The sequence below is a fragment of the Streptopelia decaocto genome (assembly GCF_964273445.1).
Source record: "Streptopelia decaocto genome assembly, chromosome: 7".
NCBI lineage: Eukaryota > Metazoa > Chordata > Aves > Columbiformes > Columbidae > Streptopelia > Streptopelia decaocto.
Genome location: NC_138661.1, coordinates 51,741,214 through 51,767,975, shown reverse-complemented (window position 1 = coordinate 51,767,975; position 26,762 = coordinate 51,741,214). Strand labels below are relative to the sequence as shown.

The window sequence follows — 26,762 nt, the reverse complement described above, 5'->3', positions numbered from 1 at the left end:
GCAGTTTCACAGTACAGTTTCACAGACACAGTATCAAGCCTTTCACTGACGGACTGGCTAGGCTTGGCTCTTGTGCCCACCAAAGCTATTAGCAATGAGCTCACCCCTCTGTTATCGCTGATCCAGGGAGTCTGGAGGCTCTCAGAAGCGTGGCTATTGATCCACACCTCTTACACATCCCCCTCAGGGCTCTGGTTTCAGGAAACCTCTTTGACTCTCCTCTCCCTATCTCTTCTCCACAGCTTCCAGGAATGTTTTTCCAGGGACCTTGGAGCTGGGAGTTAAAGGAAAAGTGATCGGGACTGTGGTTAGAAGGACAAGGATTTAGCCTGGCTAGCACTGATTGTTTGCTTTGGCTGACTGTGTGCATTGTTCATCCTCTCCATCTTCCTCAGTGGAGGAAGGGGAGGACATTTTCCCTCAGAGTTGCAGGTTAAGGGAAGAAAGCCTGGTGCCTTAGGAAACTGCCCCATGTGGTTTCTGCTCAGACATGACATGGACTTTCTGAAGGGGCTGTGCCCACAGAAGTGTCCTCTCCTCCCTCTCCTGTGCTTTCAAAGTTGTCAGCATGACTTGTGCCAACAAGTAAACAGGCGATCGTGTCTCTGTGCAAACTCATCCCCCGGCGGCACAAGCAGATGAGCCTGTCACTCTGCCGGGGAGCACTCAGTTACTGTCATGATCAACTCAGCAGCACCCCAGCCTGCCACCCCTCAAAGGACAATCCTTCACCCCTCAGGCCACTTCTCCCATCCCTTCAGGTCCACCTTGCCCAAGCAACCAGGTGGCAGGGTGAGGAACCACACTGGGCAGCTGGGGCCTCAAAACAGACTGTTGGAGCTACAGCCAGAAACTGCGTCATCTGCTCTCCGCTCCTTCCCTAGGTATGAAGTAAACAACTTGCTGCCTTATAAAATGGGCTCCCTCACCCCCCCTGCATCCCCAGGAAGACTTTCGGGTGCCTGGGTGCACTTCATAAATGTCTAATGAGCCATTGCAAACATTAGCGCTAGTGCCAGCTGCCAGAAGCAGACGGAGATCAAGCACTCCCTTGCATCAATCAGCTCCACCCAGGAAGCAGAATTGCCTTTGACAACAGCCAGATTAAGAAACAGGCAGACAACCAACCACCCAGTGCCCTGACCAGGCAAGCTCTGAGGCTGGCAGCCCATGGGAAGGTTGAAGAGGGAAGGGAGAGGAAAACTCATGTCTTGCTACAGCTGCCTCCACAGAGCTCCTCCAGAGAAGCAGGGGTGGGGTTGGTGGTGGCTGTGTTTTTCCCTGAAGATGGGTTAGGGCCAGCAAGGAGAAGTCTCTCATTTTGGGGTGGATTTGTGGACAACAGACCCTTGGATCCTATAGATGCCCTGAGGAAACCTCCACACTTAGCCAGAGCCCTGGTGTGTGAAGCACATAGGTTTTCATCTCTTCCTTTAAAAACTGCTCATGCAGCCCCAGTTTGCAGATGGGATGCACGCCCTGGAGCAGAGGCCTGATCTCATGAAAGGATCAACAAGTGCACTTCCATGCCCACATGAAGATAAACTCCAAGGAGTTGTTTCAGTTGGTTCCATGTACATGAGTGATGGTCCCACAGTAACAAATGGTGACATTTGTTTTAAGTGATGACTCAGTCATGGCACCATTGGATAACCACAAATCCAAGGAAACTGCCCTGGGCAAATCTTTCTTACCCCTCGCCCTACCCTCCTGGATTTCATGTGGGAGCATGTTACCGTGCACAGGGGCCAGAATTTAGCTGACTCCTTGAACTTACTGCCCTTGTGGTGGTCAGAGTCAGAGGAGGAAGAGGACAGGTTGCCTCCCACTGCTAACGCTGCAAAGTAGACATGGAATAAACCTGACCTTCGTTTACAGCATTTGCTGGAGAAATCAACACTTCCTATACATAGAAAAATCAATGAAATACCACTTATCAAACAAATCCTCATTGGTCTGAACCACCTGCATCAACAGAGTCTCATGTGGACACCCATGCACCCCAAATCCTCCCCAGCAGCTCTAGAAAGAATTCCACCTTCCCTTCTTCAGTTTGCTTTGGCAGTTTCTTTTTGTTTGTTTGTTTCTACTAGCACACCAATTCTGGCACTGTGTACTCTGCTCTGAGCTGGCTTTGGGGACCCTTAGCAGCACACTACAATTTTGCCTTCAAGTTGGCTGTCACCCAACCCTGTTTTCCATGTACCTACTCCAGATGTGCTGCTGTTTCTCTTCTGTCAGTGCCAGAGGAGCCAAGTGAGGAAGGGGATAGCATTCCCACCATGCAGACCAAACCATCCCAACTCTCAGTGCTTCTGAATCCTTCCCAAAGCCTCCTATTCTGTCCAGAAAGACCACTAATCCGTCTGCGGCTAGCTAGAAACCATGTTACTGGACGGGATGAATCATCCCCCCACAACTGCATCTCCAGGAGCCGCTTGTACTGCTTGCTTTTCTGACAGCCATCAGATGGTGCCATTGAGTCTTCTCGGGATGTGAAGCCCCGAGGACGGCAGGCTGGCACCAGGAATCATAGGGGCGTCTTGATCCATCTCACAATCTGGGAATAGAGCTTTGTTGCCCAATTCCAAATGTGGCAAAATAAAGATATTTCTCTTTAGCATAGGTGTTGGCAAAGTAAAGCAAATGTGGGTGTTCTGCTGTGCACAAATATGTTAACAAACATAGTGTCATAGTGTCACTTTTTTTTTTTTTGCTCCCCAGTCTTGCAAGACTGGCTATCTTCCTGAAGCTGGACTCCAACAATACCAGTGTAGGAGCAAGTGATAGCAGCCTAGGAACAATTCAGCTTCAGTTTCCACCCAAAAAAAAATTGGCTGCATTTGCTGCTGGGAACATGCACAGGTGGTGAACTGAGTTCATGCAGCAGGGCCAGAAAAGAAAGAGAGCAGCAGCATTAGCAAAAGCTCCCTTTCCTTCCACAACAGCAATGTGGGACACAGGACTTGCCCTTTTCAGACAGTCCTAGACAGCAGGCAGCAGGCTGCCCCATGCTTGGGGGTGACCATCTCCTGTCCACTTCTCCCTGCCTCTTCCCCTTTTATTTTTTTAGCACAGAGTGAACTGTAAGGAGAAGAGGCTTGTGCATCAAGGCATACTGATTGCAACGTGCTCATTGCATTTGACATCTCCCCTCCAGATATGTACCCAGGACTTCCAGGGCTTTGGTATTAATAATTCTCTTTGTGGGGTTTTTTTTTGCAATGACCAGAGCCTGGCGCAGACAGCTCTGCTGTCCAGCTGAGGCCTCTACCTGGCATTGCAAATATGCATGAATAATAACTGATAAGTGCTTTTCCTGGGTTGGTTTTTGGTTTTAATTGTGCAAGATGAAAGAGAAGAAAAATGCCAGCAATGTGAGGAAGGAGGGAGAGAAGAAATAATTACAATTGCATTTAGACAGTGATAAGAATGGCTGCTGAGCTGGGCTGTGTGGTTTCCAAGCACAGTGGGAGCCAGCTTCAATTTCATAGCATAATCTTTCCTGCACCCTTAAAATAACTTCTCCCTGCACCCAGGGTGTCACAGGACCTGAAGAGCAATGTGTGTCCCTTTCCCGCGCAGGCCCACGCTGCTCTGTGCTTGGTCATCGTCCGGGGGTGGTTTTGAGAGTGGTGGTGTCACACGTGTCACATCAAGGCACTGAGTTCCAGCCGAGGGGGCTGGAGCAGAGAGGAAGGGATGCTTTTCAGACCCAGACCTGTGGTCTCCCCAGGAAAGCGGCAGGCTGGGGACATCTAGCTGTTTGAACTTGTCTTTGGTGCCCGGTGAAAGAGCGGCTTCTCTGAACCACTCGGCAGAGACAGGACCTCTAAATTGTCAGGGCTAATTGCTCATGTGAGATGTATTTACAGAAGCAACTGTTAGTGCAGAGCGCAGCAGACAAACAGACTCCTGTTCTGCCAGGCACCCTTTGTAATCGGTGGGGGCTGGGAACACTTTAATGCAGCCATTGGAGGCCTCCTTTGTACCGCAGGCTCCAACCCTGCGCTGGGCTGAACGCCTGCGGGATGCTGAGCCCCCGGCCTCAGCAGGAGCAGAGACACAGAGCTGCTGGCTGGATCCAGCCGGCTGCTCGTTCTCATTAGGTGAGCAGGCTGAGGGCACACAGCTTGCTCTGAGCTGGGCACACAGAACCCGCAAACAAAATCTTTGGGTGTGATCCTAGCACATGAGTCCCACTGTCATCCCTGGGGCTTGCAAATCCAGGGCTGCTTCCATTTGGGTGTACAGCTGTGGGGGCCAAACTCTGCCCTGCATGAGAAGTGCCCCATGCATGTGTAGATGGGCTGCCCACCTCCTTGCCTTGCAGGAGAGGTGACATAGGCTCCGAGAAAACTTCAGAGGTTATCTGGTGAGCTGCTTTACCTGTAGCTTCACCAGAGGTAAAGACATGCCAGAAAGTTGTTCTTTGGCTTTCCAACAATGTCAAGGTCTGGTTAAAAGCATCCAGGACTCTGAAAAACAGACTTACAGGCTCTTTGCTGCTTGCTGTTTTTTTTTGAGGTGGAGGCCTAGGGGGAGTTTTGCCATCTGGGAGAGAGATGCAGCATTAGGAGAATAATGCAAACAATTTCCGGCACCGTCTCCCATCTTCCTGCAAACGCAGGGGGAATGCGCAAACCCTGGCTCCCACTTCTGTGCAGCATCTTTTGCTTCCAGGTAGCCTACAACCCAACCACACTGGGCAGACATGCCTCTCAAAAATTAAGAATACATCTCCTGTTTCTCACCCTATGCCCTTTTCTCCACCCTGATACAGGCAGTAGGATAAGATACACTCAGGGAAGAGCTCATTTGTAAGGAAAATCAGCACCAGCTATGGCAAGCTACATGGGAGCTGGTGTATGGATCCTGCTTCCCCTTTCTGAGGGGGCCATTCAAATTGGGTAGTGTTGGTCAGGCGAGATGAGAGCATGGCTTTGGTTACAGCCTGTCCACAATTACATGGTATTGCCAGTACGAGGACAAAAGGAAACCCACACTCATGCAGCTTACAGAGCTCTCTGACACACATGGGTCAGCCCAGGCATACTGACCCCATGGGTGGCCATCAGCTTTTCCTAAGCTTCCTAGCTTGGCTACTATTCAATTCACTTGAGCATAATTTTTATATTCCCCACTTGGAAGAACAGAGAAATGCACCTAATTTTGAGCACTCCTAAGCAATGAAGGTTTCTGACCATTTACACATCAGCTCTCACAAGACTTTGATGTAGATGGAAGTGTTTCTTTCATTTTCCAGATGTGGAAGCTGAAGCGTGAGGAAGGCATTGCTCAATAATACCTAATTAGAGGGGGAAAAAAAAGAATCCAGTCACCACTAGTCTCTTGCTGTAACATCCACTCATAAGTTGTTGTCTAAAAGAGGAAATGTCTAATACAATGTTTTCTGTGACTGGGAGAGATAGAAAATGTTTACCCAGAGATTTACTTTGTTCAGCATCCCTGGAAACGCAGACGCCCAAGGACAGATTTTCAGCCCTCCGTTGTGAAGCTCCAGTGCTCTCTCAGGCATTTGAATGTAAGCCATACTTCCCAGCTAGTTCAGGACCCAAAATGCCAACATTTTTTCCAATATGGTCCTTGGCACAATTGATTGTCTTGTTGCAAGACTATATCTAAAATGTCTTACTATTACTGGCAGCAATCAATATTTATAACCACTCACAGTGTTTATTTATAAAAAAAATCAAATGTTCCAACCAAGAAGAGATGCTGTTATTAATATCCAGCATGATTAATAATCACATTCAGAGTTGCAGGCAAGCCCACGCTGTCAGACTCATGCACTTTGCTTTTTCTAATGGCTCTGCAGGAATTTGAACCCTAACATGTTTCATGCACAGGGACAAAGACGTCTTGTCCCAGGGAAGGAGTATGTGGATGTTTTTGACTTAAAGAGCCAGTGCCACATTCAGAGCTTCATATACACACCATTTTGATTCCAAGCCCATCAGTTTGCCATATTTTCCCAGTGAGGGTGTATCTCCTCCTGTTGCTGAAGACCCAGATCTGAGCTTCAGATTTGCAGCTTGCTGAAAAACACTACGCCCCCTCTGTGTCAGGGCAGCCATTGCCTGCTCTGCATCTCTTCCACCCACTGGAAATACCTCAGCCATGCAAATGGGTTCACATCTCTCTGCCTGATGAGACTTCTCAGCTGCCAAGGGTAAGACGAGCTCCATGGGAATGATGTTGCTCCAAATCAAGGGAAGGAAAACTCATACAGCCCTGAGCAATGCTCTGTCCTCCTTTGCCCATTCCTTCAATGCTACCACAGCCACTTAGGGAGAGAAGAGGGAACATGCAAAGCTGTTGTCAAGGTATCAAATATGAGGATGCTTGTTCCCACACCAGACATTAGGTGGTGAAGGAGGGACAGGTGTTTCTGATGCAATAAGCCAGTAAGGGATCGAAGTTCACTCCCACTCCTTTAGTGCTTGGCTGTGCAAGGCGATGTTTGCCCACCTGTGCATTGCGCTTTTCCTGCTGCACGAGGTAACGGCAGTAAAATCAGAGGCAGTAAAGAGTCACAGAGACCAGTGCCTTAATTACTTCCTCATAGCCACTTATTCTCTGTGGTACCGCTTTTATTACCAGACGGGCAAAGCAAACTGTCTGAAAAACCAATACAAAAAACTGCTATGTGTGACAGACTTTGTCTGCACTGCTATCAAACATGCTGTTTTGCACAAATCTGGTCATGAGAACCATGGGAGGGAAAAATAAGGAAGGAAACCTTCAGGCTTGTTATTCCAAGGCAGCTCTCAGCCAGCGCTGAGCCAGTCTCAGGACCGCAGTGCCTCTCTGCAGGGGCTATGGGACCTAACACAGCCCTCCGATAGACTGCGACAGGCATCAGGTCCATGCTTTTATCTTGGTCCACACCTTAGCTTTTATACTGAGCTCTGCAGAGCTTTATGTGACCGCCAAACCCTCATGTGAGAGGTTTGTCTGCCCCAGCTCCTGTGGTCTGGTCTGCATGGGATCCCCCCCAGCCTCTCATCAGTTCCCAAAAAGCTCTGGTGCTGCTGAGGAACACCTGTGAATGAAGCCACCCTATGCCTTGAGGCTGGTAGGAGCAGGGCACACAATTTTGGGGGTCCTCTTGTGTCAGCCAGGCCAGGGGATACAGGTGGCAGAAGAAGGAGGCAAGGAGCAAATGAATGCAGTATTCCTTGCAATGCCCCACAGGCCAAAATTCTTCTAGTCCGGATCCCGCAAGCCCACAGGTGCACCACAGCCTTTCTGCCCAGGCTGTCTGGCAATAATCTTGCATTTTAAATCCTGTTAGACACAAGTAAGCTGTGGGACAGTAATCCAGGGAAGAGTTGGTGCAAAACCCTCCAACGTCAAGCGTTATAAACCTTTCGATCCTCTGCGCTTCCTACCACATCTGTGTGCCAAGTGCCGTCCCTTGTTAAGCACCTTATATTTGTGCTCTACAGGGTCTTGCAAACCTGTTGCCCTGAATAAGGAGCATGCTTTCTTTGTGCATGTACATAGGGCTTAGCACAAAAATGCTCCATGGTCTGCCAGGTTTGCTATGGTCAAACAAATAATCACTGTGATACACATTTTAGAGAGTTTAGAAACATAAGGGGAGTTGCAGGACAACCACTGGAGACTGCTTTTGGATTGGCACATCCTTTGCTCCTCAGAGCTGCTCACAGAGGGACCTGACTGAATGAGGATGAATGTGAAATCCTTGGTCTGCCAGAGGAACTTCTGGTGTTCCCAGTGGCTGAGGGGTTAAGGAAAAAAAGCAGTAGGTGTAATGTCAATTTGACAATGGAAAAAATTATAAAATCATCATCTCGGGTGAGATATACATAAATGTGTTGTGCCTTTGGAAAGTACAATACAAAACATTAATGAAATAGATATTTGTTGTCTGAGTTTCTTTTGCACCAGTAATTCTCCTAGTGCCAGTTGCCATATATTTTCCTTGAGACAATCAGGAGGAAAACAGTTAATCTGACATGACAAACTCATTGTATCAGAAGTCATCTCTACTTTAAAACATGTGTCATATGACTAAACATCCCACTCCTGGTACAATGCACCCCACAGTAAAATTGGATGGAGCTCATCCTCAAATGCCCTGCCAAAAATACTCCTAACAAAGGGCAACAAGAAAACATAATTCAAATGAGGGACATCTGTTCTGAAATGTTTTCAGATAATGACTGGATCAAATGTCTGCATAAAGGATAATTATTTTCTGCAGATGGTTTGATCTGGTGTTTTAAACGTTGTAAAAATTCTCATCCGAGCCACTCAGTAAAATATTACATGTGGGGTTTTGTCACAAGAGACCTCTTTCCTATCCTCTGCTACATTTTCTAAATGCAAAGATAACTAAAACTATAAACAATTGAAAGATAAAATGTAGGTGCTAAATATTCAGTTTGCGCATATACAACATACATTTTCATGTTCTGGTCTTCCATTTCTTATGTTACACTGCTGGATACTCAAATAATTCTCAGAGTGAAATTCTCTTACAGGTGAATGGCAAAAAAAAGCAGTAATGTGTCACGCAAAGGGATCCCCAGCAGATTTCAGAGGGGCATCAGTTCCAAAAATGACAGCGCAATATAGTTTATAATACAAGATAATTCTACCACCTTTCCTCAAGACAGAGGGATACAAACCAACCATGACCAAAACACATTCTTATTAAATGACCACCATGAGATCCCCTTGCAATACATTAATACCCCAGGACAACGCTGCTCTGTTAAAACTGTCATGGGAGTTGGTGTGATGGCTGGAGATCAACTCATCCTCTCTGAACAAGTGGGGCCATGTGTGGGTGCCTGTGGGATGAAGGGCCCTGGGAATACCCACACCCACAGCACCAGAGGTCTGGGAGGGCCCTGCCTGCCCCTGTCACAGCAGGGTGGAGGAAGCAGGGGGAAGATGATGGCTCAAACAGCCTCTTAAAGACAGTCCTTCCCTCAGAAAGCTGGTGACTGCAGGGAATGGAACAGAGTAACAGTCACTCTCCTATAGCACAAATAGTTTTTGATTAAAACATGTGCTCAAAGCATGCAATCACCCCCAGCAGATCTGCCTCTGTAAATATCTCCATCTAAGCAGGTGCTACTTATCAGGGGAAATCAGTGAAGAGAACATCCATCCTATCTTGCACAGCCTTTGGAAATTCTGCACCTCAATGACTTGCATGGAAAGCATTTCCCTTCTTTAAAACAGTTAGGATTGTTTATCTCTCAGAGGTGTAGTGTTAGGCTGTCTGTGAGTGTAGATAAGTATCACCCTGTCTGCTTTTGTGGAACTAGCAGTTGGTCAGTTATTTTTGCAGTTAGATGAACAGAGAAAGGAAAGATTTCAAGTCAAAGAGGAGATTCTGGAGCACAAGATGCAACCAGTAGCAGAAAGGATGAAACATGTGAGGAGGCAGCCACCCTGTGCCCCACATCCAAGGCTCCAGGGCTCGCCCAGGGTACCAGAAGAGGTGAGAGGAACAGTGGTCTCCATGCAGGATCAATGCCTGGTGGACCTGTGAGAGCTCTAGGCTTTCATCACCCTTACAAGTTAACACATCTTGTCTTGCACACAGGAGTACCACCTCAGTGCTACTTCAAAGGCCCTGACATGGAGCTTCCCTCACGGAGCCTGTGGCATAGCAACAACTGAAGTGCTAAGGCCCAGCCCCAGATGGTGAAATCATAAAATGTCCTGACTTGGAAGAGATCCACAAGGATCATCGAGTCCAACTCCTGTCCCTGCATATGACAACCCCACAGTTCACACCAAGTGTCTGAGGGCATTGTCCAGTCTCTTCTTGAATACTGACAGGCTTGGAGCCATGACACCTCCCTAGGGAGCCTGTTCCAGTGCTCCACCACCGTCTGGGTGAAGAACCTTTACCTAATGTCCAGCCTAAACCTCCCCTGGCACATCTTCCTGCCATTCCCTCAGGTTCTGTCATTGCTCATCAAGAGAGAAGAGATCCGGACCTGTCCCTCCTCCTCCCCTTGTGAGGAAGCTGTAGACTGCAATGAGGTCTCCTCTTAGTCTCCTCTTTTCCAGGGTGAACAAAATAAGTGACTTTAGCAGCTCCTCATATGGCTTCCCCTCCAAACCCTTCACCAACTTTGTAGCCCTTTTCTGGACACCTTCCAGTAGTTTTATATCCTTTTTATCCTGTGGCGCCCAGACCTGCACACAGTGCTCCAGGTGAGGTCGCACCAGTGCAGAGCAGAGCAGGACAATCCCCTCCCTGCCCGGCTGGCAATGCTGTGCTGGATGCACCCAGGACACGGTTGGCCTTCTCACTGCCAGGACACACTGTTGGCTCATGTTCAACTTGTTGTTGACCAGAACCCCCAGATCCCTCTCTGCAGATCTGCTTTCCAGCACCTCATCCCCCAGTCTGTAGGTACAGCCAGGGGTTCCTTGTCCCAGGTGCAAAATGTGGCACTTGCCCTTGTTGAACCTCATGCGGTTGGTCATTGCCCAGTTCTCCAATTTGTCCAGATCCCTCTGCAGGGCCTCTCTGCCCTCCAGAGTGTCAACAGCTCCTCCCAATGCCCCCGGAGGGGCACGAGTAACGCTGGCGGGCCCCGGGCCGGGGACCAACAGTCCCCAGCCAAGAGGGAGCCCCTGGAGGGGCTCTGCTCCGCTCAGCCCCTGAGGAACCCGGGCGCGCCAGGCCCCGCCAGGTCCCTGCCGCCGCTAATGGCCGCGCCCGAACTACATTTCCCAGCGTGCTCCGGGTGGCGGCCGGGGGAAGGCGGGGGGCCGCTTCCGGGTTGGCGGCTGGCGGCCGCCAGCGCCGTGTGTTTACTTCCGGCCGCCCCAGTGCGCGAGTGTCAGCCTGAGGAGGGGACCCGGCGCAGCCTGGCGGCCGCCCCGCCCGCACCGCCCAGCCGGAGCCGGGCAGCGGGGGAGGGAGCCCGCGGGGGAGGGAGGAGCCCGGTCCCCGCAGCGGCGGCAGCGGCCCCCATGAGCGGACGGTGAGCGAGGAGTCGGCGGCCGCGGGAGCTTCCCGGCGCGGCGGGACCCAGCCATGGACTGGCTCATGGGGTGAGTGGGGCCCCTCCTGCCCCGCGGGCCGGCCCCGCCGCAGCGGCTCCCGCCTCGGCAGCTCCCCGCGCCCGGGCGGGCCGGAGCCGGCGGGGGAGCCGTTGGGGGCGCGAGGGCGAACCGTTGGGCGCGTGAGGGGCGCCCGCCGAGCGGGGAGGCGCCGGCCGCCCTGCCGGGTGCCCCGCGGGCGGCGCGAATGACTGACGGGCTGTGCGCAGCGGAGGTGACAAGCGGTGTGTTCGCGTCCTGCGGTGACAGCGAGAGGAAGCGTCAGCTCAGGCGGCTGGACCGCAGGGGCGAGCTGCTCTGGGTGCAGCCGGCTGCGCTGCAGGAGAGCCCTTGCCTTGTCCCAAGCGGATACTCTCTGAAAAAAGTAACTTTTCGTTCCCTTTTGGAGGTATAGGAAGGCCAGGCATTGCAGTCTCCGTGTTTCCCACCAATACAGTGTGGGACTAATACGTCTGCAAGAGAATGTCACTTTAAACCGAAAGACTTGCCAAGGTCTAAATGGCTTTCTGTGCAGAGAAAGAAGAGACCTCGGCAGAGATTAAAGCCAAATCAGAGCCATGCCAGGGGGCTTGGATAGCCTGGGATTAATAGTGCTAATTACATACAGACATAAGGTAGAAAGCGCTTTGCTGGTGGTTTTAGGTCTGAAAACCTTAATGCAGGAGATGGAAATGTAGTTGACAGGAGTGACCTGATATGCTACCAGTATTCCAAGTAAGATAAACTCAGTTAGTTCTTGCATGAATTGTGCTGGCGACCTTCACTCAGGTGAACTGTGAATAATTATGCTTAAAAATCTCATGAGCAGTGGGTTTATGCTTCTGCAAAACCATTATTGCAGGGATAACTTGCTGCCTTTAGTTTTTTCTTCTTGAATGTGATCTTTACCATCTAGGTTGTCTCTTTTTCTAATGTGATGTGCCTAGAATACAAAATAAACTATTTTGTCGCAGTTGCTAGATGTGGTGTATTAGAAAGGTCACTGCTGTGTGTTGCCTTTTGTCTGCAGCTGATCTATTTGGTAGTGAAAGTGCAGCATTTGTTACTCATTTTCAAACCAGATGTGGCTGACTCTTGAGCCAATTGTCTATACCCGTTATGTTTTACTGTAGGTTTGACCCCTCAATCTGATGGAGTGAATGCTGAGTATCTGTGGGGTAGGTACGGATGGTTGGATTTTCCTCCAGCAGGCTGAGCAGTGTAAATGCAGTTGTTGTAGCATGTGAAGGGATCTGTATGCCATGTACTGCAACACTTGTGTCTGGTAAGTCAGGGGGCTGCAGTCTATTATTACATGGTCTTAAGGAAAATATTAGTGTAAGTGACAAGCTTGTTTTGATTTGTTTAATAATACCCACAAAGCACAGGTGGTCTGTTATATTTACTTTATAAAAGTAAAAGCTGAAGTGTCAAAGTGCCACTGTAATTACAGATACATTGAACTTATGCAAGACATTTGGATGACTCAAATTGCCTCATTGAAGCAGTTGTACTTATTTTGTGTGAATTATGTTATAAGGCAGAAAAGAAACAAGGTTTAGTTTAGCCAAACTCTCAACATGTTAAAATGCCAGTTTTGTTATGAAAAATATTTTGGTTTTTTTTTTTTTTAAGTTGCTATGAAAAAGTTGGCATTTGTTCTGTACTTTTTACCCAGGGTGGGTGGATCTGTCTGCCTGTGGAAAAAGACTTGCCTGTTTTCCCCATTGTAATGGGAAAGGATCCTGAGTCATTTGTGCATTACTTGCTTGTTCTTAGCTATTTCCTGATATGTTTCTTGCCCGACCAAACCCAGCGTTGTCCCACTGATGCTCTTAATGTTTTCTCCTTTTAAACTTTGTGAGTTCTATTTGTGTGCGGTTGTGGTTTTTTGTTTGTTTTGCTTTGGTTGTGTTTTTGTTTGTTTTGTTGTTGTTGTTGTTGTTTTTCTGGGGCCTGGGGGGGGGTATCATGGCAGGAAAAGACAGCATTGATATTTTGAAGGGGGAAGGGGCATAAGGCCTGAGGGACTGTTTCATATTCTGTCCATCTTACGGCTGCTGTTAGCAACTATGTGTATAAATGAAAACATCCTTCTTGCTGCCTATTGAAAAAGAATCTGAGGACATTTGTCTGCCAGGGCAGAATTTTGGGTAATGTCACTTGCTCAGCTCAACCTCATCTGTTTGGGTCTCTTCTGTGAGAAGGAAAGGGCTGTAGAAGTAGCAGGAAAACAGGTCGCTCCCAATAATGCATCAATTTGTGTCAATGTCTTCTTGTACCTCTGGAGAGCAAATTGTTTTGGTCTGCTTGCTGTTGTCACTCCTTAATGAGTGTCATCACTAATAAGAGTACTGTGATCTTTTTTATTCCTATCTGCTTGGGTAACATGCTGGTTTGCAGTTATAGTTTTCCATGCGCTTGCTCACAAGAACCCGTCTTGTATGTCTCATGTTAATGGTTGTACTTTCTTGATGTTTTGGTATGAGAAACACCCTCTGTGTTTTAATTTGGTATTTCTGAGAAATTAACCTTCAAGTGCAAGTGTGTTAAATCAGGCAACAGTAACAGTTGCTTCTGTTCTAGATCTCTACCCTTCAAGCTTGTGTTGCATTTATCTGAGAGATGATTTAGAGCGAGATCGGCTTTATTCCTGGCTGGTCCTCCCCTTCACTTGTGGTCTCTTGGAAAGTGGGGGAAGGGTAAGTTCTAATCATACCACAAAGGGCAGCAGCCCAAGTGCCTCTGTTCGCCTCAGAGTGCTTAATATACAAAAAACGGAAGCTGAAGCTTATAAACAATAGTGAATTTATTATGGATTAACAAACAGCTATAGGCTTACATGGTCACACAGCAAAACTTCGCTGGGTGCTGCCTTCTGCTCAGTCAAGTGCTTCAAAATCCAGTCAAGTCCTAGGGAAGAAAGCTGAAAAAAATGAGCTGCTGGCATGTTACAGTGCTCAGTTTACATCAAAATGAACACAATGTCTTCTCTGTGGTTGCTATCTTCTACCTTTCTACTGAATGTAGCCTTAATACTGATATTGATGTAAGACTAGGGTTTCTTCAGTGCATTCTCTCCATTAAAAAAACAAACAAACAAACAAACATTTTGAGCAGTTTTGTTGTACATAGGACATATTTTCAGTGCAATTTTGACTAGAGATCAGTGCTGGTTAACTGCTTTGCTCACCAAGATCTGACAGAGATCTACATTACCTTCTTTGGAAGAGATTCCAAACTTTTGTGTTACAAATAACGTTGATCTGCTCTTGAAGTTCGAAGTAGTAACAAAGACAGGCATTGTTCCTTCAGTTGTGAAACTTGCTTTTAAATTTGTGTTAAAATTCATAATTAAAAAGGAGTAAAACATATTAATAGTACTGGTAAACCTGACATTGTGTCAGTTATTTTTAGTCTTCAGCTGTGATGCCTGATGTTGTAACACATTTTTTCCTAATAGAGGAGGATTGTGTAGTGTAGCCTTTTTTTGTGAAATGTTATGTAAAAGGAGGAGAGGGAAACAAACTATTTTAACAACAATTACCTGTTAAACACAAAACAAACACAAAACATTATTTGGGGCTACATCTCTACTATAAACTTTGTAGCTTAGCAGGATAATGGGGTAGATTGAATGCAGATTGAAACTAAGAAAACTGCAACAGTTTAAGATAGTTGTGATGGCAAAACACCTCTGTAGATGCATCTTAAACTGGGAAAGAACTACCCCTGCAGACAGCAGTGGGCTGGAGATCTTTGTACAGGCTACTTGAAAAGCCTTCAGCATGTAGACCAGCCCTATAAAAAGGGACTCTTAGTGAAGGAAACGGGTGGAGGGGGAAAGCTCGCTCATTTTTTTCCTCCTGAAGGAAAGCTGCTGTTTCCATAAACTATTGGTATTCACTCTCAAATCTTACTTGAATACCTCTGAGAACAAGACAGACTCTGCATCCTCAAGAAGTGAAATGCTACCTCTAAACTCTTCAATGAAGATTATTTTCTGTTGAATGTGTATCAGTATTTTCTCTGGCTCAGAGGACTGTGTTATTCCAGGATCACTGTGAGCATCTTTTGTACTTGTGAGCTGCAGAGTCCAATCCTTTCACAGGCACTTCTGGTACCAGTAAAATATCAGTGCCCTCATCCATGTGGCTTGGTTTCACTGTGCTGCGAAGGACTCTTTCCGAGTGAAGACTGCAGCATGTGGCAGCTTGTTAAAACTAAAATGTTAGATGCAAAACTCTTGTTGTGTAACAAAGCTTTTTTCTTCTGGACAGCAGTGTCTAGCTCTTGTGGGTGGGGTTTATGACAATAAGAAATAAGTTGTGGGAGCGTGCTGACTTTACACAAGTTTATTCTCTCTGCCTTTCTGTGCATTATGGTGATTTGGCAAAGATGCACAGCTCGTTTTCCCAGACTTAATTAGAGTGTAAGTGAAGTAAAGAAAAGGGACAGCATGCAGTAGGGATTTCTCCTGTCTTATTTTTTAAGTTGTAGGTATTGCTATCCCCAATGTCCTACTATCTACTGCTCAACTATCTGTTCTTTCATATGTTGCCCTGGTGACTTGGAAAGACAGGCCTAAAAATGATTGAAGGCTATCCTTTTTTCATATCACATATCTTCAGCTTTGAGGACAATTAGAAAAGCAATGGCCTAGAAAGACCAGGACAATACAGATGGCAGAAGAAAGAAGCAAACTCCTGATCAGAATATTTGTGCCTGAAGACAGCACAGACAGATTTGGTCTACTCAGGTGCTCTGTGATCTGCAATATAGAGCAAGTGGCAACAGCTGTAAACTGAAGAACCTCTAATCCAATGTAATAGCCTTCACACTTGCAAGTTTTACATCGTAATGTCAATCCATTATAAACACCATGTATGTACAGTGCCTTGCATTAGTCTTCATCTGACTAGGATAGGTACTTGGAAAGTATGTTAAAACAGCACAATAGCTGCAAATTCAATCTTTTTGAGTATATGGTATAATGATGATTTTTAACGAACAGTGTAAGAGGACTTCTCTGGGTCTGCACACTGCTAGATTTGTCTAGTATAGAAGGCCTGTGTGTCATGCATTTATTTTTATTTAGCTATAACTGTCAGGGGCTTAAAGCTAGCAGATTTTCCACTTGTTTTGGATATAGGATTTTGCCTCATTATCCCAGCAGTGGTTTTGAAGTCTAGAAGTAACACATACTGCTGTTTTGTTGTCTTCCATTGTGCTTTTATGGAAGTGTCTTTAAGAATTTTCCTCATACAACCTTAAGACACTGTCCAGTTCAAGATACACTGTGGTGAAATATGAGTAATATTGTTATGCAGAGAAGTCCTAACCTTAAGCTAGAACAGCTAGGGACTAGATGTAAAAAATGCACACTAGTGTTCTAGTCCTGAGTCGGTAAAAATGCAATGTGCTAATTTTTCAGCTGTTAGACTAAATCTTTATTGGTTTTGAATGGAATGCATTATCATAGAATGTCTCAAGTTGGAAGGGGAACCGTAAGGTTCATCAAGTCCACTAACTGTAAAGACCGCATTTTGTAGTGAGAACAGTGAGAAATCACGCAGCGTACTTAGCTGTCAGCTTGGCTGGTGCATTATACAGTTGAATCTAGAAGAGTACTGGTGTCTTTGCCTAGCAGACCTTTACATAAAAAGGTAGCTAATGATTTTTATTCTAGGTACTGTTTGAAACTTCCTATTTCTATAAAAAGGAAGAAAGGAAGGATACTGGAAGTTCTTTGGCTGCTGTAACCATAAGGAATGCTTTCCCCTTTCTTCCCTTAGTCACTTTCTGTGAAGAGTCTCCTGCCTTTATAAGGCAGTCTTCCCACTAGAAACTCTGCTGCAACATCTCGCCTTTCACAGCTTGCATGATGTGTCCATTAGTTCTGTTTTTTAACCGACCTCACAACAGGTGCTTCCCTTGCATTACGTTCCCTGCAAATTCTTGGCTTCACAGGCCATTTTTCCTACTTTGAGGGAGCTGAAAATAACTCAGAACCGGTAAATTTGACATGGCCAGTCCCATTGTGCAGGGAAATATTCACATGTTCCTTATTTACTTCTATTTATAGGTGTAACATTACTTAATGGGGTCCCAGGTTGTTCCCCCTGGATAAATCTAGGTCTGTCTGTGAGCTACTTGCACTCAGTTCACTGCTTATTTATGAGACTTCAATATTATTTTCTATGGTTATTAGACATGAGCAGTACCTTTGCTAAACCAGAAGTTAGCTGTGAACACAACTATTAATAGTATGACAGTACAACTAACTAGTCCACAGATAAGAGTTCTCAATTAAATATTAACTTGTAATATTCATTTGTATAATAGTGGAACAGTGCTGTTAGTTCAAAACATGAGTTTCCAGGGCTATCATGGTTGTAAAAAAGGATTCAGGACTGGACAAGAGCAATTTAAACATGTTGTTCCGTTATGTCTCCCTGGTTCTGAAAGTGCTTGGTTGTATTAATGACTTTGGCTTTTTTGCTGTAATGCAAAACAAAAAGTAACTGCAGAGCCTTGCTCCCTGAAGTGTCCTGGTATAGTTAATTATTGATTTTTTTTGGGGAAAATGCCAAATAATCCTGCATTTTGAAACCTGTCTTACTTTAGAAAACCACAGAATTTGTATCTGTTAGGCAGTTACTTTTCCTTGGTCAGTATGATGCATGGAAATACTAGTTTGTTCTTATGAGAAAGTTCTTTTTCCAGCAAGGATTCTATTGACGGACAAGAAGACCAGATCAATCTCAAGGTCCCTAAAGTAAAATGAACTATCGCTTTCTTCAGAAAAAAGAGTTGAGCATTCTAAAAAGGTAGTAATACCCCTTTGTTACGTTCTGCTGCATGTTACCCTTCCCTCCTTTGTGCCAGTATCAATATTCAGGAAGGCTGACAGGTTAAGATGCTCATCTGACTGAAAACCAAACTCCTTTTTTTTTTTTTTTTTTTTCCTCCTTTTTTTCGTCTCCTAAGATTAGTTTTCAGCCAAGTGAGTTCCTGCAGCCTGTTTGTGTAGCTACATGAATAATGTTGATAACACTATGGAGCTGGTGAGAACATAAAGCTTGGGGAACACTCTTTTTGGTGTCAGCAAGGACTTACATCAATCAAACGTAACTGTGACCATTGGTGCTAATTACTCTGCAAATAATTAGTGATTTTGTGATGACGTATTCTTTGTCTTGAACTGTTTGGAAGAACTGTGGAATATCTGAAAGTAGGAGATGCTATGACTAGGCTGGTAGTGGAGCAGGTAATGGCCTCAGAGTACTATCTGAGTTGCTGTTCTACTGTGTTACATTCTGTTAATGGCTAAACTATAAATATACTTGTAGTGAGATGGGTATTTATGAACAACAAAGAATTTATAATTTGCTCTAAATCAGGTTTCTTCTACCTAAGAAAACTTCTGGCTCTGTCATGGTGTAAATGCGCAGGTAGGTGTTATTTTGGATGCCCAGCTGAATCTGGCAGCCTGATTCAAGAGAGTTTTCAGGAAGCTTGGTTCATGCCTGATGGCCTACATAGCTTTGCCATATTTCACTGGCAGTTTCCATCTGTTACATCTACTGGATGTGGGCCCAGATCAAGCATAGTTGAAAGAGTAAAATTAATAGGAGACTGCAATTTTTAGATAGCTGTGTATACAAGTTTGAACTTGATGTTGTCAGATCTGCATGTTCTGCAATCATTGCTGACCTATTAAACAACTTTTATGTGTGTCTCTGCTATTGAAGTAATCTTGTGCATAATTTTTAACCCTCATTTAGCCTTCTGCAGTCAGGGGTAAGGCTGTGAAACTTACTTGCTAGATTCAGTTTGTAAATAGCCTCTTTAGCAATTTTCCCACCCATCTTATTATGCAATAATAATAAAAAAATTAGACTGTGTCTTTCACTGTATTAAGCTTTATAAGTGTGTTTAAAAAAAAAAAAGTGATCATGTTGTTTATAATATTACTGGAGACTATTATATCAGTGAGACTACTGAAGGAAGAAAAATTACTTCATGATTTTGTACCAGCACATCAAATAGTTGCACTCTTGGACCTTCCCTGCTCCTGAGACAGTGTGCAATAATTTTAAATAACTGAATTTTGGAGTTAGAATGATGAATATTAACTATAAATGGCTGAACAGCAGTACTATAATTTTAGCATTTGGAGGGGAAAAAAATGGCAGTTTTGTCTGAACTTAGTTTCCTTTTGTTCTATCAGCCAAGAGAAACTGGTCAGGGTGCAAGTTCTTCACACAATCCACAAAGCTTTGTTTCTGACCGTGGAAAAAGAGACTTGAACACACATTACAAATAAAAACAACCAAGCAAATGAAAAAACACAGCAAACAATAACAACAAAACCTAGAATTTAGATACCATTTTCAAAGCCCTTAAGAATGCCAGAAATTAAACTGGAATCAAGACAGGAATGACTGTCATAGATCAAATTCCTTCTTACTGTGAACATTCTGAGGGTAAATCCATTAAGCTAGAATGTAAGCATGCAGAAAACCGTATTTTTAGTGAGCATCTTATGGGCTTTGGTGGTTAGGGCGAAGTCAAAATGATCCCGGTCCTGTAACTTGATCTGTTTAGAATATATCTGCATGCCTTTTTTTTTTAAAAAAAGAAAAATTCATTCTTCACTGTTCATGTTAGAAAGTTGTTCAATGAATATTTTTATCATCAGTGTTCAGTGACTGGATCACTGCTGTCCCTTCTCTACATGGAAGTGTGTAAATAGTTGAGACTTTTAGCTGAGAAGCTTCCTAGTATTTATACATAAAGCACAGAAATGTGTGAAACAGGTTGCATAGAGATGACCTTGAGATTGGTGATTTTTTTTTTTTTAACTGCTTCATTTTACAAACTTCATGTTTTCCAGTCTAGAATCTCCTAATTAGAAAACTTATTTCTTTTGCATGGTTCTTCATAAAACAGCAGGGAGTTGTCCAGGAAATGCTTTGTTCCACACAGTGTATTTTAACAGGTTATGCAAAACTGGATAGAGATGTTTTTTACAATGAGGCATTTTATGTCTACGTTGCAGGTGGGCTCAGATTACAGAGTTAATTCTGTGGTTTCAAGTTTGTGTCAGGTGTGATATATGATAAATAACTTTTCAGTCAGTTTTCTTTCTGATAATATCCAGGTGTTGCTGGAACTCCAGCCTGTAAATTTCATTATTGTCATGACTAATAAAGTGTTGGGGTGTGACTGCTTTCCATCAGATATAAAAAGGACTGAGTTTGTAGTGAGGGCCAGTAACTTGTATTAGGCCAACAGAAGAAAGAAGCAGCTTCTGGGCATACTTGTATCTCTTCTTCATGTTAATAGTGTGTCTTGAACAAAACCATGTTTCTTGCTACAGCTCCCTGTCACCTGGGTAAATCTCACATGTTCATTTAGCAGGGAGGCTGGTACCTTTTTAAGGAGCTGACCAGCCTACATTCAAAAAACCACAGGTGGGCACTGGTCTTGCTATTTAAAGTTATCTGAATCTCTTCTAGGATAGGAAATAGATTAGAAATGGGGGTATTTGCTGGTTCTGGTCTAGGTTATCCAGATCCTCAGATACACCTAATCCCCTCCAATGTCATATTTTTTTGTTCCACGTGCCAGCCTTTCCGTGGTTCATTTGTAGTTTCTGGTTGGGGTTCATGTGCTAACTTGCACTTCTGATGTATTTACAGGTCTTGTCTGTATCTCCTTTTTGTTGTAGCCAGATAGTGCCATTTTTTTGATTAGCTGATTTTTGAGTTTTGGAAGAAGTCTGACTGATAAAAGATGAGCAGAAGAAATAGCAAAGGGGATACTGCAGCCTAATAGCTGTAGCTGTCTCTTTATTCAATTCAAGTTGTGAAGGAGAGGGTCTGGTGGGTGCCCTTCTGCTCCTTGATTTGTTTTGGACATTAAGGGGCACTGTTTCTTCTGCACAGTATTCCTGAATGGGTGTCTAACAGTAGCTGTTCTTATTGTGTCCCTTCCTCACTTGATTATTACGGTGCTGTTGGTTATGAGCAATTTTAGAAGACTAACCTGAAATTTCATCTTCTGTTGGATGTATTTATTAATGTTTCTTATTAGGCATATGATAGGTTTTTACTGTGTGGTCTGGCATAGCACACATTTTAGCTTTGAGTTGTGTGCTATTCAAAATGCTGAATTTGGTGATTTGCATCCATATAACCCCTGTCTGTAATGAGGTTGTCTCTCTTGCCCCACCCAGCTGAATTGCTGAATATGAAGGTACTGGTCCAAGTCACCAAGGCTTGTTGAGGCTTGAGCTGGTGGAATAAAGTGCTATGAAAACTCACCTACAAAAGGGGAGATTCTGTGTTGATGCTTGTAGTGCACAGGTAGGTATTTAGCTGCAAGTTTACAGGCAACTGCAAGTTTACAGTTGGTTTACTTTTTAAAGGGTGGCCTTCCTGTTTTCATATAGTACTATAAGGTGATGCATTTTGCTTTGTTGGTCTTTAGATTTGGTGTTTTGTTTGTGTGGGGTGTTGGGGTTTGTTTGTTTTTTTTTTTTGTTTGGTATTTTGTTTTATTTTGTGGGTGGTTTTTTTTTTTTTTTTTTTTTTTAGTGTTTATAAATGTTTTCCCCACTGTTTCCAGGCAGGATGTGCCCAGTCATCCACTAAACTGGAGACAGCTGTTGCTCTATGTGTTATAACTTTTCAGGTGGGCAAAATACTATTTACATGTTCAGACTTGCATTTTCTCATTATTGTTAATAGAATCAATGCTTTTGTTTAAATTTGGTTCATCTTGGTTTTAGGTAGAATGAAAACATACTAGGTCGACTGATTTGGAATACTTGAAATTAGTCATTTTGTTAATGGAGAAATATTTTCTACAGTTCATGAAACACATGCAGTATAATTATCCACTACATTGCAGGACAAAATCACTTACTAGTTGTTCTTTGTTTGTTTTAGTAGAAATGTTTGTAGTCCTTTTTCTAAATAAATAAAATTAAAAATATTCTTGCTTAGTAGATTTATTAAATGCCCATGTTTAAACATTTTCTGAAAAATGGGCTGTATTTATTTTCTAGTTGGCAAAAAAATATTGAGAAGAAAGTAACTTTATTATAAAGACAGACTCATTTCAACACATTGGTTCCACTTGTTTAGGGTGTGTCAGCTATCCACAGTATTTCTGAGCCGAGCCAAAAATGTAAAATAAAAGTGCATTAAATATTTCTGTGGGTATCACGAATTAAGCTAGCATGAAGGTTGCTTAACTTCTGAATGACAGCTTCCATGAAGGTTTTAATGTGTTTTAACAGATAAAATTCAAATCAGCTCTTTTAACTTGATTTGACTTCCTGTGTAGTAAAGCACTCTTGCAATGACAAACAAACCTGAGAGTGCATGAGACAGATCACCAGGCTGATGGCCCCCAGTGTTAAGGACAGCCATTTCTGCTGGAATAAGCAGATAGAATTTGAGCAAAGCGGAAGCAAATATAGAAAGAAAGAAGGTGCTTATACATGTAATAAAACTTTGCTAGCACATACATCATAATTTGGGTATAATAAAGGAATAATTATTGTTTTCCATTATTAACAAGACCTTGATATTTTTATAAAATACTGCACACAATAGTATCTTACGTAGAATCACTGTTTGTAATTGAACTCTACTTGTCAAAACAAGTGCATGAAGAACTTGGATCTGGGGGATTCCAGCATGTGCCTGACCTGAAGGAGTAATTTATCATCCAGATAAATGTTTGCAGCCTGATTAGTCACAAGTGAATGTTTTGCAAATAGGCGCCTGCAACATGCTACCATGGATTACAGTATGCTGTCTGTGGTGTTGTCTCTTATGACTTTTCAGTTGCCTGTGGCTGCAAACGTTATTGCCTGTCCTTTAATCCCTAGGCCAATAGTTCTTGTCCCATGGTTTGTGTATCATATTTGCTTCTATTTGTGGACTCAGCACACTTTTACTATAAGGTGTGGATGTGGTTTCTTTGGGTCTGTGACTTCACAGACAAAGGTTCTAGTCCTAGCTATGCCAAAAATCAGTGTATACAATTTGATGGCATCACAAAGGCCAAAACTACTGATCAGTCTTGAGGGCTAAGATGGAGAAACACTGATATCTTCTTAAAGATGTGAGATTTGAACTTGAGGGCACCTAACTACCAGGTCAGTGCGCCCTTTGTAGACTACACAGCACCTGAATGGGAAAGAATGTTTTGCTTTCTGGAGGGCTTGATTTGATAGTACAATGGAAAATGAAATATGTTTGGACTCAACTGTGCAACTTTGTGAAAAATTGCGTCCTCTACCATTTCCTTTGAAACCAGAGTTTGGTAACTGCTTCGTGTTTGCTGCTGTTATTAATGTTGATCAAGTACTCTAGAAGTCAAACTAGACATCTGTTGAACGACCTATGAAAAAGTACATGAGGCTTGGAGGAGGCCGAAGGCTGTTGTAATGGGGAAGCCAGACTCTGCGTGCAAACCAAATCTACCCTGAGCTTTTTGTTCCTAGCAAAGTGAAACGTTAATATATATTTCTTTTCCCTATTCCTCTTAATTTTGTGATCTGCTATCCTGAATCTCGTACTTTTGAAAGTTTTACTAGATAGTTGGAAGGAGTTAATTTTACCTATTTGGTATTGCTGACCAAACAGTGAAGTAGATCTGGTCTGTATTAGCTAAAATAAGAGGGATAGTGCATCCTAGCTATGGTATGTTTGGGATGAAAAAGATCACATCATTATAAAAGGATGTTGCCAAGATGAAGTTTCTCAAAGAGTATAACTGAAGTTGACTGTTCCCTCATCCTTTTGCTAGTATATGCCCAAGTATAGCGACTTTTTACATACCAAAAAAAAAAGGGGGGGGGGAGCAAGGTAGGGCCAAACAGCTGTGGGAATAACTAATCCAAACTGTATCCATGTTCCCACTGAAAGTAATAATGTGGCTGCTTACAGGAACCTGAGATCCATAGAGACCTGGCTATGTGGGTGGAGTGCACAGGACATGAAGTGAAAACATTGTGAGGTAAACCTGTCTAAAAAGGAGTCTAATCTCCAAAGAAGACAGTGGTTATCATATAGCCATGGGCTACTCATTAACGCAGGATTGCTAAAACAAATATTATTCTAGAGTGACAGCCACCTACTGACTTGAAACTGTTACTTTTAAATCTCCTTTTGGATTTGCTTCTTTGTGCCAGTTTTTTTGAGTTTAGTTGTAAAATGGCAGTGCGAGTATCACAGCAGGCACTGTTTCAGACCTCCTAAGAATAAGTTCTCCAATATGCTCTTGTTACAAAATCAAATCCAAAAGAACTTCAGATTAACTAGGTTTCAATAAATACTTGTTCTGCTTCATCATGTCAAAAAGCAACAGCAAGTTCAAAAATGGGGGAAGAATAAGGCAAAAGTGGATTTAAAGACAATTGACTTGCCAGCATACTTTTACAGTGAAGAACAATTTTGCTATCTTGCATAACAATAGAAGGTTGGAATACTAGTAAATAGGAAGAATTTTTGCATACGGCCTATAGCTAAGCTGTGTGGTTTGAATTTTATGATTCACTAAGGTAAATAATACAGTTCTGTAAAGATTAACCAGAATAGCAAGAGCACTAGCTAGGATAATACTGGTTTTCAATCTGTGCACCAAAGCTGAGCAGTCAGAGCCAGGAAGAAATTTCTCTTGGGATATGATATTGGGCAATTAACTGCATTTCCAGAGATTTATGGAGTGTTCTGAATCACTTTAGTGGTGGCCATTGTCAGAAATAGAATATTGGGCTTGGTAGGCTGTTGTTTTGCATTATGCATGGTCCTATGATGCGAAGGTAGATATACAGAACATATTTACATAACAGCATGCTAAACCTTAATCTTCTGTTTGCAAATACCTTCCCTTTCAACATACAGGAAGTTGAAATACTTTATAAAAATCTGATTGTTATAGAGGGGCAAAAATATAAGTCCCTTCTGAAATAACTGTTAACATTGATTTCCAATATCTCTTTCTTCTTACAAAATTAATGAATGTATTAGTTGGTGATTTGACTTTAAGTTTGGAAAACTTTAAGTAGTACTATTGGAATGCTTTTCCTCATGATTTTAAAGTCAGGCCTATTAGTGCATTTGCACCTCAGTGATGTGTCTTACAGAAAGATTAAGAAATTGATATCTCATCTTCCTTGTTTTAATACTTTTTGGACTAAGGTCAACTTTTTCAGTTTTAGTATTCATGAAGTCAGCTGTTGTCTTAGCGTATTTCATTCTTGCATTTGTTTAGATGCCTTGTATTACAGCATCTGGTTCCTAAGCATGACGAAGTCACTCTTTTTCTGGTTATTTACTGTTCCCTATTGTTGAAATGTCACCTTTGGGACTGTGACTGTCATTAGACATATGTTAATCCTTGTACTAACTTTTAATGATATTGATAATGCAATGATAATGAGATAAAAAGATGAAATTGGTTCTTGGGGAAGAAGATTTGAAATTCCATGGAATTAAAAGCATTCCAGGATGTTAATATTGAATCGCAGTGGTGCTCTTCTTTTATGACTAGTTTTCTAGAGGTGAAAATACACCAGTTTTTTTTGTCCTTCCTCAGAAAGAATTAAAAATGAAGATGGAATCTATTTTAACCTCAGCAAGAATAGAATGCAAATTTGGAAATAAGATCACTTGGGTTATATATATGAGTTGTATTATTGATCTACTGCTGTTTTTTCTAATCTTTACTTGTCTTTTTTTTTATTATAGCTCTTTTTCAAAAACAAATCTCTGTTTGGACTGGGGATGTGTCTTCAGATATGCCAAATGGTACATAGGCCTTGGTCTTGAATCTGCAGTGCTTCTTAAACAATTTAAATACCTGAAACCTGCATATTCCTCTTGGCTATTCTGAGCTGAATCTTCTGAAGTTTTAATAAACTTTTGTCAAATCTGAATGATTGGTTTCAGTCTATGGTATTTTTTTGTATATATTTTTTTTTAACAAAACACTCAAAAACCCCCAAAATTCCAACATAATGTTTGAACACAGTTTGCTAATTGTGATCTTTCAGTAGGAATTACTTTAGCATCTGGAAATGTGAAACAAAAAGTTCATGGAAGGTGCTTTCCCTAAAGGTAGTTGCTGCTTAAAATTATATAAATGCTAAAGTGACTTTTCTCTCACCCAAAATGCTAATGGTGAGGATCCTTGATAGAAAAGAATAATTATTAGTTTTTATTTTTGGTCTCATTAGGTGAGTGCTTTACTCATTGGTATGTTGTGTGGTGTATTTTGCTTGTTTTGCATATGCATGGGAGAGATCTCAGCATGTGATCTAAATATACTTTGTGATTTTAAAGTTTTATGGTTAGCAACATGCTAGCTTAATAATTGTAGCTTTATTTTATTTACATAGTATAAATATAGGGAGTCTTGCTTGGGAAACATATAAATAGTATCTATGTACATAGATGAAAAAAATATTATTCTGTTGGGTACCGCAAGCAATAATATATAACAAAGCCAGTTCAAACAGCTGATCATTTGAATGCTACCTCTGATTTGTTGGTATCATGTTTGTGTAGTGATTGGAAATGACCTTTTTATATTCCTTGGAACTGTTTTCACTTTAGATGTTTGAGAAGTCACTGCTCTTCCCTGGCTTTGTTCTTTAGTAAGTTCTAAAT

The 26,762-nt window shown here is 43.0% G+C and overlaps 2 protein-coding genes across 3 annotated transcripts in view; both read left to right on the top strand.

Moving 5' to 3' along the window:
• Positions 1-26,762, top strand: part of DUSP8 (dual specificity phosphatase 8) — a 177,509-nt gene that overhangs the window by 56,272 nt on the left and 94,475 nt on the right. The window lies entirely within an intron of this gene.
• Positions 10,846-26,762, top strand: part of MOB2 (MOB kinase activator 2) — a 121,268-nt gene continuing 105,351 nt past the window's right edge. Inside the window, exon 1 of the mRNA XM_082057545.1 lies at positions 10,846-11,079. Within this exon, the coding sequence (XP_081913671.1) occupies positions 11,063-11,079 (17 nt within the window). The 5' untranslated portion in view covers positions 10,846-11,062. The remainder of the gene's footprint in view (positions 11,080-26,762) is intronic.